Raw genomic sequence first — 16,641 nt, forward strand, 5'->3', positions numbered from 1 at the left:
AGTTCAATACTCCAAACACATTTGTGAATTTTTTTTTTTCTCCCCCCCTCCCCCGTTTGGTAAATCAGCTTCAACCCTCCTGATGGCTTTAATGTCTTCGAATCACCGGGGGGGGGGGGAAAAGAACGAACAACCCTGCAAAGGGTCTGAACATCCAACCGGCCGGCACCACGCGGAGCAGCCGTGGGGAATCGGCGGGGATTGCGCCAGGTGGACAGGGCAGAGCCGGGGTTTGATTCAGGACACGGCACGAAAATCAAGCAGGGGGAAAGCAGCACCGACTGCAGCTTGCCTGCCACCCTCCTGAGGCTCCCTGACACACATCCCTACCCTCAACCCACCTCACCATCGCCGTTTGCCCACCTCTAGAAAGGATCCTTAAATAGTCCCTTTCTCCCTTCTCTCCCTGAAGAGAAAACCTAAGCAGACTCTTTTTTCCCCCCCAATATTTACCAAGTGCAGTTATTTTATCAAATACTTATTTTATTGAGGCTAACACGTGCCCTGCTCCTTTTCCCCCCCCATTACTGAGGGACACAGGGTACTCTCAGTGGAAGTTTCTTGCTCTCTAGTTCTGGAAAGAGCAAATCCTAGTGCGCAGGAACGGGAGAAGATGACCTTGAGGGATCCCCCTCTAGTGGGATGAAAGGGAAATCTCGGATGCACTTCAAATTGGGCTTTTTTTTTTTTTCCCCTCGGAAACGAGCAAACTGACAAATTCTCCTTCCATTTGCTGCAGCTGTGTATCACTGAGCTAACAGCAAACCCAACCAAATGGAAAATTGACTCGGGTGATTAACGACAAAAGTAAGTCACAAACTTGTATTTGTGGTCTGTGACAAAGCCACAAACCCCACGTTTCGCGTTCTGTCCGATCACCTCACGTCCCCTCGTCAGACTGCCAAACAAATACCTCCCAACAACCAGCTTGTGGGAACCACACCAGGTCAAACCTGGCTCTGTCGAGGCCACAGTGCCCCAGCACACAACCTCAGGCACCTACAGGTAAAGAATTCGGAGCACATTCAAGAATTTAGGACTCGGTTTGGCATCTGCCTGCAAAGGCAGCCACGATCTACAGGCTGTGGAGCAACTGCCTGTGAGCTCTTGGCTTGATAAAACATTTTTACTCATCATCAGCCTGATCACAACATCTGAATCCTCACAGCGCCCTCCAATTAAAAAAAAAAAAAAAAGAAATTATTGTATGGTCTACAAAAACCACCGATGATTTATTTGATAGATGATCACAGTTAATAACAGCCAGAAAACTCACACTGATAAGAATGTGAAGCCGCCACTCCTGTGACATCTGAAATGTCACCCAGAGTTAGCAGATAACAACCTTTAGCACCCTTAATGATGGCCTGGAACTCACACATTTTGGGATGCTTCACATACTGTACAGTCACTACTCCAAGGAAATGTAATGGCACCAAATTATTCGAATGAAGTGTTAATCAGGAAACAATTTATCTCTACACCCATAAGCTATTTTTAGACGTGAACTTTCTACATCAGTGGCTTTTGCTGCGGGCTCAGGCTTTGGGTTGTTTGGAGAGGAGAAGGAATAAATGACCTCCCTGGGAGGGATTTCGGGAACAAGTTCACCTTCAGGTCAATCAGCTCAAATCCAACCCAGCTGGGGAGTAAATGAAACCTGGACCCAACTTCTCCTCTGAAGCCAACAAGGGCTGAGTCAGCTTCCAAACTGGCCAGTGGGATGGACAGGACTCTGGCCCTGCTGCATCGTTAGAGAGAGTTGGAATTGAGCAAGTCCAAGACTTATCCTTTTCTGAAGGACTTCCAACTGAGCTGCATCAACAGAATGATGCTCAGTGCCACGTAAGTTTAATTTAAATTTCGGTCGCTTAAGCATCGCTAAGATACCAGAAAAGTAACACAATTTTAGATTAAAGGGAATAAACACCTATTTCCCCCAACTCACAGATTCCCACCAAGCTAGCTTACAAGAACAGTGACTCTCCTAAAGCCATGGTTAACAAGCCTAGATATAACATAGATAACACAGCTAGAACAACACCCCATCTCTCTTTATTTTCTGGGAGAAGCTGCCACACAGAATCCCAGTTCTTTCAGGGATAAACCCCAAACTGCACCATCCAAGAAAGCCCAGAGGCCAGTTTTCAACTAAAAGTCAACCTTTTTCCAGGCAGGGTCTGGCTTTGCAGCAGCAGAGCAGCCTCACCTTCCAGGCACTCGTCTTTTTTTTTTGTGACAGAGCACAGAAAACATTCCTTTTCCCTAATGCTGTTTCACTTCAGCTTGGACAGTGTCCTACCACGACTGTGACCGTGTGTACCATCCATGATTATGACCTGATGCCAAGGGAAAAGGATTTTCCCAGCCCTTGTGACAGTGGAAACCCAGGAGAGAGAGTGAAGATCCGGAGGTTTTTTTCTCTTCATCTATTCTCGTAAAGATCTTCATTTTTTTTTCACATCTCTGAAATGGAAATTCTCAAGGACTGGAACTTGGCTTTTGCTGATAAGATAATTATTATTACCCAGAGACACCTGCTTTGTTTGGGATGAAAACATGTATGGACTGGGATAACTGTCACTGAGAGATGGTTATTTTACGTCTGCTTGTCAAAGTCTTTAAAACCAGGAAAACAATCGTATTTAGAGCAGAAATGCCACAAAGCACAACAAAATTCCACCTGCCAGGAACGACAGGCTTTTAAACTTCACCTCCTGCATGTGACCCCCCTAACGGCAAACCTTGCACCTCCTGCTGGGCTGGTACAACTTGGATTGCCAAACAACTGAGTTTGCCCCTCCTGAATTCACAGCATCACCCTAATTCCTTCTACCCTGCCCATAAGCAGTGCCATGGGAAGCCCCTCGGGAAAGATGAATCGCAAGAATTTCCACCAAGAGCCAGAGAAAACTATCTGCTGAGCACTCACGAAAAATTAATTCAGAACACGTCAGTTAGAGGGAATCCAACAGGCACCTAATCTACAGATCTGCTGGCCAAGCTGGCACTGACATCCATCCTTAAGGGGCAGCCTCCAAACAGTGTTTCACTGACCATCATCATCTTCAAATGAAGACATCATTTAAGATAAGCACCACGGGACTGCTCTGGGGAAGAGGTAACATGCAACAGTGAGAATATGGTGAATTTACAGGCCTAAAAATAAAAATAGCAAGTGCTGGCTCTTTCTGTGTGGTTCAAGCCTCATCCACGCACAGAAACCTCCCCGTGAAAAACCAGTAACAAGTTCAGCCCTGTGATCAACTTTAAAGGCCTACACAAGCCAAGGAAAGCTCTGAGACAGCAGCACAGCCTGCAAGGGGTAATTTGTAGATGTTTTTAGCTGCGTGACAGGTAACTGCAGATACATCTGGCACTCCAGAACCAAGCACAGGTCTCCCACCCATCAGAAGCTGTGACCAAAATACCTGACCACAGCAAGGTTCAGACTAGCAAACCAGGCACAGCCTGGGACAGCATCTTTTTTTCCCCGTATTCATATTCCCCTGTTTCAAAATCCCTCTCTGCAATGCAGCTTTTCAGCCTCACCTAAACACAAGAATGTTGGGGAGGGACACGTGGACTGAGGCAGGGCTGAGCTGCTGGCAGGACTTCCCAGATCCAGTGTGCCCTTCCACTTTCCTAATTTCATTTTCATTTCTTTGTTGTGGTTTTTTTTTTTTTTTTTTTAAGTAATACTTTCCTGACGAGCAGTTCCTTTTCATGTTTGCTTTTAATCCAGTAACAAGCACCAGACACCAACAACAGCAAAGTCTTTCAGTATTTCTGAGCAACGTGATGAAGAAACCAAGAGAGAGGACAGAAGCTCCAGTTACTCCCATGGTGTTATTTGAAATCCAGCATCTAAAAGCAGAGCTGCTTTCCAGCATTTGCACTTTCTGGACTAATGAACTTGCCTCAGCGTGATCAAACCTCAGGCTGGCCAGGACACACACACATGGTGCTCCCACCACTGCCAGGGAGAGCTGTGTGCCCTGAATTGTCATGGAAAGCCTCCCCCCTGACCTGGCAATCAGAGCATATGCAAAACCATGACAATTCCACGCTATAAATTTTATTTTATCCCACATCTCTGAATGTGTTTTCAAAAACGCACTTATCTGGAGCAGTCAAGTAATTTTTGCCTGTGTTCAAACGGCTTAAAAGCAGAAATCTCCAACTGGAACATCTTACCCCTGGTTTATCCACTCAGCCCAGCACTCTTCTTCCTTAAATTACAAAACATACTGAAAAGCAAAAGCACTCCCTGCACCCAGTCATCCAAATTAAACAGCAGACTGCAGGGGTGTCTGCTCAGCGGCACCACTTCAAAAACCCATCTCAACCAGCAGCATTCCCGTTTGGAAGAGACAAAACTCCATTTTCTCCTAATGCAGGGGAACACACACACACCGCAGAAACACAGGGAATTAACACCTCGACTGGAAGCTGTGGGGGCTGGAACGAGATGACCTTTGAGTCGCCTTCCAACCCAACCCATTCTGGGATTCTGGGAAGCACCAGGTGAACCACTGCCATTCCAGGGAAGACTCCTGAACATCCGGGTGACTGAGCTCCTTCCCACGGCTGCTGATCCCGGTGGGTGTTCCACGGGGACAGGAGTGTGCGTGGATGGGCCTTTGGCACATGCTGGAAGGGTCTGTGTTGTTCATAATTGCAAAAGGCACTCAGCACTTTATGGACACCATCCCAAATATGCTGACAGAAACTTCCACTACACCATTAGGAGTTTTGGATGAGCTGCACATTCCACAAGATAAATCGTCTCAAAATGTTTTCTCTTAATGGCAATTTTTTAAAATCCACTCAGCTGTATGGACAAGTACTTCAGGGAACAATAAACTCCTTTGTTTAGAGCTCTCAAGGAGCCATAAACTACTTCCATAAACTAATTAAAACGACTTTCTACAGAAGAACCTTGCTCTTGGAAAGTCCAAAATTATGAATCCTTCTAAAAGCAGAAAGAAGAGCTGTGGATCCCACCAGGAAGCCACAACGAGCCCTTTCAAATCACACAGCATTTGTTTTTCCTAAGTACTCGACCTAATAGATGATCAATCCTTCCCATTTGATAATTTCTGTGAAAATATGTAAGGTTTTGGCAAGCGTAAGGTTAACAAATATACAATGACAGACACTGAAGGCTACTCAGAGAATCTCTTGCGTAGGACACACCAGCAGCCAGGGCTTGAAAAGTTCCCCATGGGTGGATTTGTAAATCACAGAATCACGGAACGGTTTGGATTGGAAGGGACCTTAAAGACCACTTAGCTCCAACTCCCCTGCCGTGGGCAGGGACACCTCCCACTAGCCCAGGTTGCTCCAAACCCCGTCCAGCCTGGCCTTGGACACCATTAACAGACACCATCCCCACCCCACTCACACGTGACAACAACCTGCAGGCACTGGAAATGCCTTTTTTTTTCCCCCAGCACGGTGCCCTCTTACCTGAATTTGGCGAGATGTGTAAACTGCTCATGTCCTTGGAGAGGCCGTTGGTTTTGGGACTGGAAATGGGGGCACAGGCTGACGTGGCTCGGGGTGGCCTCTTCCCAGGGACCTTCACAGTGGTTCTCAGCAGGTCGATCTCCTTCCCGTGAACGTTCTGCATGTAGTCCTGGCAAGGGGGGAAAGAGACCCAAAGCCCAACGTCAAACAGGCATTTCCACGAACAACAGAACTAAATCAACCTGGTTCCACAAGACTCTGGCAGCACCCACCGTACGGTTTTCCCCTCCCTTCCATTTTCTTGACAGATCCCTTGCTACCACAATTAATCCCAAAAGTCTGGAGCTCTCCACTCCACCCTCAAACTACCAGATGGAGTCTGCTCTGAGCTACTACATGGAGGAGTTCACCAGCCAGAAGGTCCCAAAGAGAGGTGGCAAAGCTAAGCGTCCCTCATGAGCACATTTACTTGTGCCTCCTCTCTGCCGGTGCTTTATGCCCTTATCTGCTCCTCAGATTTGGCTGAAATGGGTCAGCAGGCAGAAAAAGGGCACCGGAGGGGAAGGTTTGGGCAATTCCAACTCTGCTGCCTTACAATGTCAGACCCTTCCTCCGCTCACACGAGAAATCACAGAAGGGGAAAAAAACCCATGCAAATTGCACCTGATTAGAGGAAACACTAAAAGCTGAGAGCCAGAAGTGGAAAAGGCTTTTGCTAATTCCTGTTTGGAAAGCCCAAATGGGGAAAGAAATAGAAGGGCAAACGAGACACATAAAAATGGTGTTTTTATCAGAAAGCAATTGACTACGGTCAGACAGGCACTGAGGCTGCCACCCTGGGATACATTCAGCAGGGATGTTTCCAGGAGAGACGGTGAATGACACCACAAGACACCTAAGTTGTCATTTCCTGGTACACAGGGTTGTGGTTACTCACATTCCAGATAAAGTGCTTGAAACTGGAGCAACTCTGAGGGTGCCAAAAGAAACAAAAGAGATGGTGTCCTACAGAGGACACGCAAGAGGGGACACACAGGAGAGCAGAATCAAGGGTGACAAGGGACAAGATCACTGCACAAAAAGACATCTGGGTTGCCCAGAGAAGCTGTGGCTGCCCCAGCCCTGGAAGTGTCCAAGGCCAGGCTGGATGGGGCTTGGAGCAACCTGGGCTGGTGGGAGGTGGAACAGGATGGTGTTTAAGGTCCCTTCCAACCCAAACCAGTCTGTGACTCCATGATTAAACACCCCAAGAGGAAAACAGTAGCATGAACTGGTTGGCAAAAGATCTGGGCTGAAGTTCTTGAGCTGAGCTGGAGACCAGGGGAATGGAATTCCTGAGCCACTTCTGTGGGGAGGCAGAAAGTCTTAACTGCTTTTCAGACAGAACCTGATCACCTCACAGAGACCTGGGTGACACCGTGGGCACCTGCATGGGCTAAGATGTACCTCCTCCCCTTTGTCCAAGTCATCAGGGCAAGGTTCAGCCAGATGACGGGTGTTAGATGACAGAGTGCCTGCACAGACCTGGACACCACCAGAGCATCCATTTCACTGAGCGTACCCCAGATCTGTATCACTGCTGCCACAGTGCAGGGAACAATCAGCTCCCTCATCAAGATTCTTTCACCTTTGGCAGCTTTTACAATGCAAATTATACACTCTGCTCAAAATCCATCAAAAAAACCTAGGACCGGCATTAATTTCTTCCCAGTTAACAGAATTCTGTGATAAAACCGCCCAGACTAAGCCATCACACCAGCTTATTTCTCCCTAGCTGAGAACAGTAAAAGGTGGGGCCTGAACAATTCGTGGGGAGAGGACACAGAGCTCTGCTGCCAAAAGAAACAAAGGCAATCCATTAAGGAAAATTCCCTTACTAGGTGTTAGACGGAGATGAACAAAAGCGTTTCGTCCATAAATTACCAAGTTGGCGGAACTTTCTTGTTGGGTGTCAGTTCTTCGCAAATTAAAATACAATAAGCAGGAGATAATTGAGCATTTATTGCTTATGGGCTCTAAAGTGAGGCTTAATCAGAGAGTGACTAAACCTCAGCACGTGCTCTTTCCTAATAGACATGTTTCATTTCACGTGCAGCCACAGAGCGCTCCGCTTCCACCGCGCAAGGAGGTGTTTTTATTCCAGATTCTTCAGACGAAACGACTTCCCCGCCAGCTCCTGAGATGTGACAGGGCGTTATTAAAGCCCTTTTAATTGGGATTGAACCGGGCTTAAGGTGAGCCATAAACCATTTGAGAGAGCAAGCGAATGTTGGCAAACAGAAAACAAACGCGTTGCCAGCCACGCCACTATTAGACCGGAGTGCCCGAGCACAACAGATGCCACGTAGGTATTAATGTCAGCTTAAATATTTATGGGGATATATCAAATGTAAATAATAAAGGCTCTTTCATTGTGTGCAGAATGCATAGCGATAATCTGTGCATCCCCCCCCCCCTGCCCCCCGAGGAGGGAGGGGGCCGGGCCCACATTCCCAGCCGGCGGAGGGAGCTCCCCCGTCAGATCCCGCTCGGGGAATAGAAACTTCAAACCACAAAATAATGTGGCGGCTTCAGAAGCGCAATGGAGGGTTTGATCAGATTAGAACAGATGAGGGTCTTGCTGTCATCTGGAATATGCTGCGTTAAAGAGAAGACAGCAAGCCAGATTTTGATATGCAAATGGTACAGAGATAACTCCCCGAGATGTTAGTTGTAGAAAATGCTGATCCGAGAAAAAAGGGGGAAAAAAAACCCTTTAACAAGGCATGAGGGTAATTCAAAGCCAAGTACTTTTAAACAGCACTTAACAAGTCCCTAGAGCCCACTCAACAGTGGGCCACCCCAGACGTGCCATCTTCTGCCCCTCAACAGCTTGAAAAAGTAGTAATTGTGAATCCATTTGCATTTTTCTTCTCAACTTGTCCGTGTTCATCACTCAGCAAGGCAGGGGGAAAAAAAAAATAAAAAAAAAAAGAAGAAAAATAAAGCAAGCAGCAAAGGAGAGGGACCCCTCCCCAAACATGTGGCTTAGAGGAGAAGCTGGTGCCCCGGTCCCCCACACCTTCGCCATCGCTTGTTTTTTACATTTCGCTCCTAATTATGTTGCATCTATTGCCATACACTTAATTAGCTGCATTAATGTGATTTCTTTTCACATAGTCAAGCAATTAAGAGCTATGATTGAGTTTCATTCAATTAGCCTCAACAAACATGCTAATTGATGTCCCAGATGCAAATGAGGTGCAGTGAGAGAAACCTGCCAGCGATCGCGAGCTGCGGGCGAGGGGGGACCGGGGGGCTCGCCGGCGAACAGCTCGGCTTCGCTCGGCTCCCTCCTCCTCCTCCTCCTTCCCCGGCGGGGGGGACCGAGCCAGCAGGTCAGCAGGACCCACCCCGGCCCCATCAGGGCCCCGCATCCCGGAGCGCTCCCTCCGGGAACGGAGGGGCTGCATCGCATCAGCTGCCTCTCAGAGCCAGCAGGAGCCGGAGCGGAGTGGGACGGGATGGCACGCTGTGTCCCGGCTCCGGGAACTCCTCGGACCCAGCCCTGTCCAGGCTCTATCCCCCCCCAAACGCAGGTGATGGCCCGCAGTCAGCACTAACTGGCAGCTCCATCTTAGTCAGCTTTGGGGCGATGCCGCCGCCGCCGGGATGCGCCAATCCATCAATGATCCCCCCCCCGCCACGTCGATTCCCATCGCTTTTCATCCCGAGGTCACCGGCAGTGGCTCCGAGGTGTTAATTCGACTGACTCAAGGGCACTGACCATTATCTACAGGACTAAACAAACTGCTAAAATAATCGGGGAGAGGAGGGGGGATCAAAACCACGGCATCAGCTGGAGATGACACCAAGTATCACTTGACAGCACCACGAAATGAATTGCCTTGAGTAAGAAAGAAACGATGTGCCATGACACGGAATAATGTAAAGTAAAATTACTTCAGTTCTGCTCTTAATACAGCTCTCTGTTTACAACAGCAGAAATTAATTTCACCAATTAACCGAGCAGAAGCCTTTCAGACATGCAAATTGAGCAAATGGGTATGATCATGTTTTCTAAACAGACCTACCAAAAACAGTCACTGCTGTTTCAGGGGCCCTCTTTGTTCCTGAACACCAGCGCTTGCTAAATTTGCTGCCGCACACGGCAGCGACTCCTGATGGCCCTCAAAGCTGGAGGAGACACTCCACCGAGGGCCACGAGCTGAACCCAGGCTACGTGGCGGTTCCAGCCCAGGAGACTGACAGCAGGCAAACATCTCCTCTTCCACAGCCACACTTAGGGCTGCTGCCGCCTGCTTGGCCCCGTTTTTTGGGGGGGAAGGACACATGGATCAGACTAGGGGAAAGGCAGAATCTGCTGGCTGCTGCTCCCATGAAGCTGGGGACACAAACTCCCATCGTTCAGGTCTATCATAGCCCTCTCAAATACCTCACTAAAGGACCACTGAGCATGTGGCAGCATTGAATTATCATCAGTAAATGGTTGGGGCTGCAAGGGACCTTAAAGACCTTCCTTTTCCAACCCCTGCCATGGGCAGGGACACCTTCCACCAGCCCAGGTTGCTCCAAGCCCCATCCAACCTGGCCTTGGACACTTCCAGGGATCCAGGGGCAGCCACAGCTTCTCTGGGCAACCTGTGCCAGGGCCTCCCCACCCTCAGAGAGAAGAATTTCTTCCTAATATCCAATCTAAATCTACCCTCCCTCAGCTGAAGCCACCCCCTCCTCCTTGTCCTATCCATGGCTCAGGTTGGTTATCAAAACCATGGATATCAAAAAAGGTTTCACATCATGGGTGAAAGGGTTTCAAAGCTCACACTGAACCACCTCCCTAGGCATCACCATGTGTCATAACACTGGAATTTAAATTGAATTTAAAAAATTCAATTAAATGGAATTTAAAAAACTACCAGCTCCCTCCTAGAGGGAGCATGTTTCTCCCACCTTTTCCACTGCCACCTTTTCCAGTGCACAACATATGAAAGGAGAGACCCTCTGAGAGCACTGACTTTCCGTGGCTATAACAGTACACAGCTATGAATATCACATTTATTTTTTTCCCCTTTTCAGCTATTCAAATCTCTTAGAAGCTTGTTTTTCCAACTCTAGGAACGGGTCCAGGCCTAGAATCCTTCCCAGTTCTGTCCCTGGTTTTACACTGTGCTTTTGATGAGCTTCTTCCCCATCCCTGGAAGTGTCCAAGGCCAGGTTGGATGGGGCTCTGAACAACCTGGTCTAGTGGAAGGTGTCCCTGCCCAAGGCACGGAGTGGAACGAGATGAGCTTTCATGTCCCTTCCATCCCCAACCGTTCCCTGATTCTATAAAAAACACCTGCACTTCATGGCAGTTTCCCCCCACCATTCCATTGGACGTAACACTCCTAAGGCTCCACTTACCGGGGTTGAAATAGTGTTTCCTGATCTGAGGCGCAATAAAAATTATTATGGAAACGAAAGTTTATGGTTGCACCTCTGGATGACATTTTAAAGACTGCGTGCAGCGTGTTTTTTTGAAAGACAATTCTAATCCTGTGAGATGACCTATTGGACCCACAAAAGCTATTGTTCACCCTCATCAGCAACAAACCAAACCCTTTTTTTCCCCCCTCCCCAAACCGGAGCAGAGCAGGAAACGGAAGGAGCCCTGACTTTTGTGCCTCTCTGTGGCAGTCAGACATTTTTATGGCGAAACACCGTCTGGAAAAGATGCAAAACAAAATTGCTAAACTGAAAAAAAAGAAGAAAAGGAAGGGGGGGGGGGGGGAAAAAAAAAAAAAAAAAAACAACAAAAAAACACAAAAGGCCCCCTTCCCTTTGCTTATTGAGTTCAAAGGCATAACATGCAGCACCCTGCAGCAAATGGGAAGCTACACTAATTTTAAAGCCATAAAACGCTATAAAGTGCCCTGCGGGGCAGGACTACACTGAAGCTAGTTGCACCTAAATAAGCCATGGTTCATTTACTTCGCAGCTTAGCCTAATGTAATCATCAGTGGATTCCTAGCCTAGAGTTGTAACAGGCAAATAGCCGCTGCCGCCGAGGCGACACTCCCAGCCATGGAGGGGCCGCCGCCACGCCGCTGTTGATTAGAAAATTTTTCAGTTTTGACAAGCCCTTAATGAACATAAATCGCTCCTTGATTGGTTTCCATTTGGGGCCACGGGCACACCTCAGAAAAAAACAAAAAAAAAAACCAACAAAAAAACACCACGAAAAGTCTCCCAAGTCCTCGCCCTCCTGCTTTTCTCCCAGGAAGGACCCCAGCCAGGGACCGACCGCCGGGTTACGAGCCACGGTGGAATATACTCATCAAATGGTGCTGGGGAATCAGCAACCCCTCCCCCCCCCTCGCATATAAACATGGGGGTAATGCCGCTCAGCTTCATCATACATAGTTAATCTTAAGAAAAGCAATGAAATGTTATTTTCTGAGGAGAAGAGAGGAATGAAAAGGCACTCCGGAAAACCGCTGATCACTCTAAAGCGCAGTGTCCTGACAAAAAGAAGGTCATCACCAATCTGTTTTATTCACATTGGGAACCGAGAACATTAAATTTCAGTAATAAAAAGCATTGCCTGTGTCTATACTGTGGTGTTAATCTGCTCCATCGGTGTTCCAGGGGCAGGGGATGAAGTCAGGGCAACACTCAGAACACAACAGCAACCAAACACTGGTCTTCCTGTAAACAGATCACCCATTTTCATACAGTTTTAAGAAAACTCTTCCCTCTGCACTTCACTTCTCGTTCAGCCTTTGTAAAGGGAGCTGCTGTAAAAGACAAGCCAGAGTTTTACCATCCTGAGTAATTTATGAAGCATTTACACCCACAGCAGTTTGCTCGGCCGGACACGAAGCTCTCATTTTATAAACACCCCTGACTAATTAATGGCTTGGCTTCTTCCATTTAAACTGCAACTCATTCTGATCCCAGGAATTTCCCTTGACTTTCTGAAGACAGAGCAGACGGATATGATGCTGAAATGTGCGTTTGCTCCAGCTTTGCCCAGCTCTGCAGTTGCCACATTATTGACTGTTGGCTCCCTCGAGGGCAGAGAGACCCCAACACATCAGAGATGGGCCATCACCAACCCCATGGAGTTTAACAAGTGCTGGATTCTGCACCTGGGAGATGGGGCAATCCTGGATGTAAAGACAGACTGGGAATGAGAGCTGGAATGGATGGATGAACCTTGTAGGTCCCTTCCAACTCAGGAGATTCTGTGATTCCAAGATCTTCAGTTTTACATTTTTCTCCCAAGTTGATCTTCACTCCGTTACATCTTTCCCAATAAGATAATAAAGAAGCTTTTAGGAAGTTATAAAGCTGACTGAGCGATCTGTACAGCTACACCACCTCAGAGAAGCCTCTTCTGCTGTTTGGTATCTTTACCCCCCTAAAAGCACATAAATAAATATATAGATATATAAATATATAAATATAAATATTTATATTTATATAAATAAAACATGTAATAATTAAGAAATGAAAGCTCTGGGAAATGTAAGTAATACTGTTAGAAAGGAGAATGTTGCCCTGAGGCAAAGGAATGTTGCCTTGAGGAAAGAATGCAAGTTGTGGTGAGTACTAAAACTGGGCATCATCTCATCACCATGATGGAAATGAGAAATTACTATACAAAGATTTTGTAACTGTGCCTACAGATCATTTTTTCTATCTTAACCAACGTTTTAGGCATGTTAATGGATGCAATAGTAACTACAAGAAAAACGCACACATGCTCCTGGTTTATCTTCATCAATACTCAAACTGTAGCTGTGCAGCATTTGCTTTGCTCACTCCTCCTTCAGGAGGCAGAGCCACATCTTACGTGAAAAATAACACAGAATTATGGAGTGGTTTGGGTTGGAAGGGACCTCAAAGCTCATCTCATTCCACCCCCTGCCAAGGGCAGGGACACCTTCCACTAGACCAGGTTGCTCCAAGCCCCGTCCAAGCTGATCTTGGACACCTCCTTTTGTCAGTCTGAGTGTATGTTTACCAAAGCCTAACTGGAGGATCAGCTGTTGATAGGAAAGGCCAGTTAAAAGGGCTTCCAGAGCCAGCTAATATCCAGCTTTACATTCCTGCAAAGCAAAACCGGGGGGGGAAAAACAGGCATACAGGATGGTATTCTAGGAATATGCAATGGCAGGAATATTTCTGTTCAGGCAACACAAACAACACACTTGGGAGCTACTGAACTGCCTGAGGTAACACAGCCCTGGAAACAAGGCTGAGCCTGGTAGGGGGAGATATTCCTGACTGGGAAGGCTGGAGCCAGCTCCCAGTGCCGAACGGCCACGCAGCCCAGCCACCCCACTGCTCTCTGAAACACGAGGAGAGGTGGAAGAGCTGATTTGCAAGCAGGCTTTCTGCTCCCAAAGAATTCAGGAAAATCATATATAAGAGCTGGTAACAACCAAAAAATTTCAGCTGCAGCTCTGAGAAAAATGCTGAGTATTGTTGGACCTGAGGAAAGCGAGCGGAGCCACAACACTTCAGATACCCCACACAGAGGACGTTCTCAACAGCCTCCCATTTCTCACCAAGACCACTTTTCCTGGAGGAGATGGCCAAGCAAAGAAAGCTCAAATGACACCTGAAGTCCTAAAGAATTTTACAGGGTCTGGGGATTTGTAGGGTTTTCTGAGAAGATGTGTCCATATAATTTGTTGTTGAAGCTCCTGCACAAAGTTTAACCTGCGGTTGGGTCCGACTCCTTACCAGGCTGAAATGCTGCCTTTTAAAAAAAAAAAAAAAGCATCCTGCAGTATATTTGAGGATAGAACAGCACTGCTAGTGCCCCCTCTGAGGGGGCTCATGCTGCTCTCCCATTTAAGGAAGGAAGGAAGGGTTTGGAACTGTGGCTCCTGTTGGATTAATCGGGCAGACCAGGTGAATCCACATCCCTTTCAAGGAAATAAAGGTATGTTTTTTTCCCCCCTAGATCACAGTTACAAATCCCCAAACCAGTGAGGAGGAAGGTTAAAGACTGCAGCCAGCAAACATCAACCTTCCTGCGTAGACACAAGGGGTTTATGTCCCAGGTGTGTTCTAGATGGGCATTACACCTTCCTTCTCACCCATTTAAGAAGTTGTTCTTCCCCCACGTGGGGAAGCTTCGATTTGAAAAGCACTGTGCTTTTATTTGAAATCCAAACTAAACCACACAATATATAAAAGGGGTAAACTGCCCTTACCAAAAAGGCTGGCTTCAGCCTTTTCCCCCCTCCCCCTTTTCTTCTTTTCACAAATGAGGGGCGGCGACGATGATGATGATGAAGACACACGAGCAGAAAACAGACATCCACAGCTAAAGCTTTGTCATCTGCTGCCCTGTGGCACGATGGCAAGCTCTGGCAGACAGGCAGTGGTGAAAGGCACTCAGCTATTCATGGGGGGAAGCTCAGATAAAGCAGCAGTGCTGCCCAGCAGGTATCCTGGCGAACACATTCCGGGAGCCCTCGCTCGTGGCACTCTGCCGTTAAAAGCCACGAGACGCCTCAGCAAATTCCCCTGGGACCCCCTTTGGGGAGGCTGGCGTGGAATTCGTCGGCCAGAATTTTAGTCGTCCCCTCCACGGCTCTGCTCCAGAAGCCCAAGATGAATAGGGAGCTCTGGTGAACTTTGAAGCCTGAGGGTCAAAGTTCTCTCTCATTATCCCCACCATTTTCTGTCGGCGGAGCTCCTCAGTCTCCCCAGGGATGGGAAGGTTTGAGGCTCTTGAAAAAACCTGACATGACCAAGTCAGAAAACAGTAGGGTGCTTATGTACATATATTTTTCTTTCCCCGTTTTCCTCTCCCCCCACTTTCTTGAAAAGAAAGGATAGGGATTGAGCTATTGTGTCAAACATCAACCTGGTGGCATCAGCAGTCCCTCATTTAGCTGGCACAATGCCGCCCTCATTTCAGCACGCTGCCCTGCCAAACAGGCCTGACCCTCCCAGGGACACCTCCTCTGCAAGAAAGGGCCTCATTTGATTTCTCACTCCCCACCCCAAAACCTTTCATTCTGTAGCCAGTCCTTTCAAGGAGGATGTCACTCCTGATTCCCGCATTATATATTTTCTGCGCTAAGAACTCTCCCTCGTGCCTGAGCCGCCACTAACCCATCTGACAGGGACAACTGATCCACCTGTGGCCAAATCTCCACTCAATACAGCGCTTGCCATCAGCCATTAAATATTGAAACAGGTCCTCCCAGCTCAGGTGTTACGTTCTGACTCAAACCACAGGCTGGACAGACCCAATTACCTTCTAAATTTACTTCTCCTCCCACCACTAGAGGCCCACCTTTCGCTCCAATTAAAAAAAAAATTCACTCCGGAATTAAAATGGCAACATTTGGATTAACTGAAAGAGCCTGCACATTTGAGACAACCCAAATCTAAGTGGTCAGAATAGAGCCAGGCTTTAATACAAAGGAAAGTGACTTCAAGATGGTTAGCAAAAGCTCTTTTCTTCACTGCTACTTAATGGGAAAGTCGGTAGGAATAAGGCCCTGACTTCTCAAAATTATCCCAAATAGCAATGTAAGTGCACTATTCAAATTCAGCAGTTTCTTTGGCTTTGCCGTGCAAAAAAGCAACTGATAAACAAAAAACCTGCAAAACCAAACCAGAAACACATTATCAGAGTCCTGTTTGGGGGGAAAAAAAAAAAAACCTTCACCTGGCAATGCCCAAGAGGAAATGGTGACATTCCTGCCTACAAAGTTTAGCACGAACCGTACCGGGGTGTGGCTGAGGTAAATAAATATCTGTGGTGACATTACAAACCCCCCCCAACCCAGGCACGGAGACAGAGCCCTGCACCACCTTCCTGGGCTGGGGGATGGAGGGAAACAATTACAGCCCAGTAATTACTTCTCCTTTAAATGGATTCCTCCTAACCTCCGATGGATTTACCTCTAATCTCAAAGTAATTACGCGCAACCTCAATGGATTCTCACTCTGGGGGGAGACGCTGCAGCTCCAGGGGAGCCTGTGGAGGAGAAGTTCTCTATTGTCTGCAAAAGCAATGAGAAACTAACACGTGCACACAGCGCTGCCAGGGACAATAGAGCCCTTCCACGACACCAGGAAGGCACCAGACAATGGCACCTCGCCTCCTCCTGGCCAGGTGACACAGAGCTGGCCAGCTCAATCCCAGGGAATCTC

The 16,641-nt window shown here is 47.6% G+C and overlaps 1 protein-coding gene across 1 annotated transcript in view; it reads right to left on the minus strand.

Moving 5' to 3' along the window:
• Positions 1 to 5,472: 5,472 nt before the first annotated feature.
• Positions 5,473 to 16,641, minus strand: part of LOC114070407 (arf-GAP with GTPase, ANK repeat and PH domain-containing protein 1) — a gene marked incomplete at its 3' end in the record, with an annotated part of 79,260 nt that continues 68,091 nt past the window's right edge. Inside the window, exon 7 of the mRNA XM_027907776.1 lies at positions 5,473 to 5,641. Within this exon, the coding sequence (XP_027763577.1) occupies positions 5,473 to 5,641 (169 nt within the window). The remainder of the gene's footprint in view (positions 5,642 to 16,641) is intronic.

Source organism: Empidonax traillii, unplaced genomic scaffold (assembly GCF_003031625.1).
Source record: "Empidonax traillii isolate 1590-97213 ecotype Southwest subspecies unplaced genomic scaffold, ASM303162v1 scaffold1543:size93701, whole genome shotgun sequence".
NCBI classification, from domain to species: domain Eukaryota; kingdom Metazoa; phylum Chordata; class Aves; order Passeriformes; family Tyrannidae; genus Empidonax; species Empidonax traillii.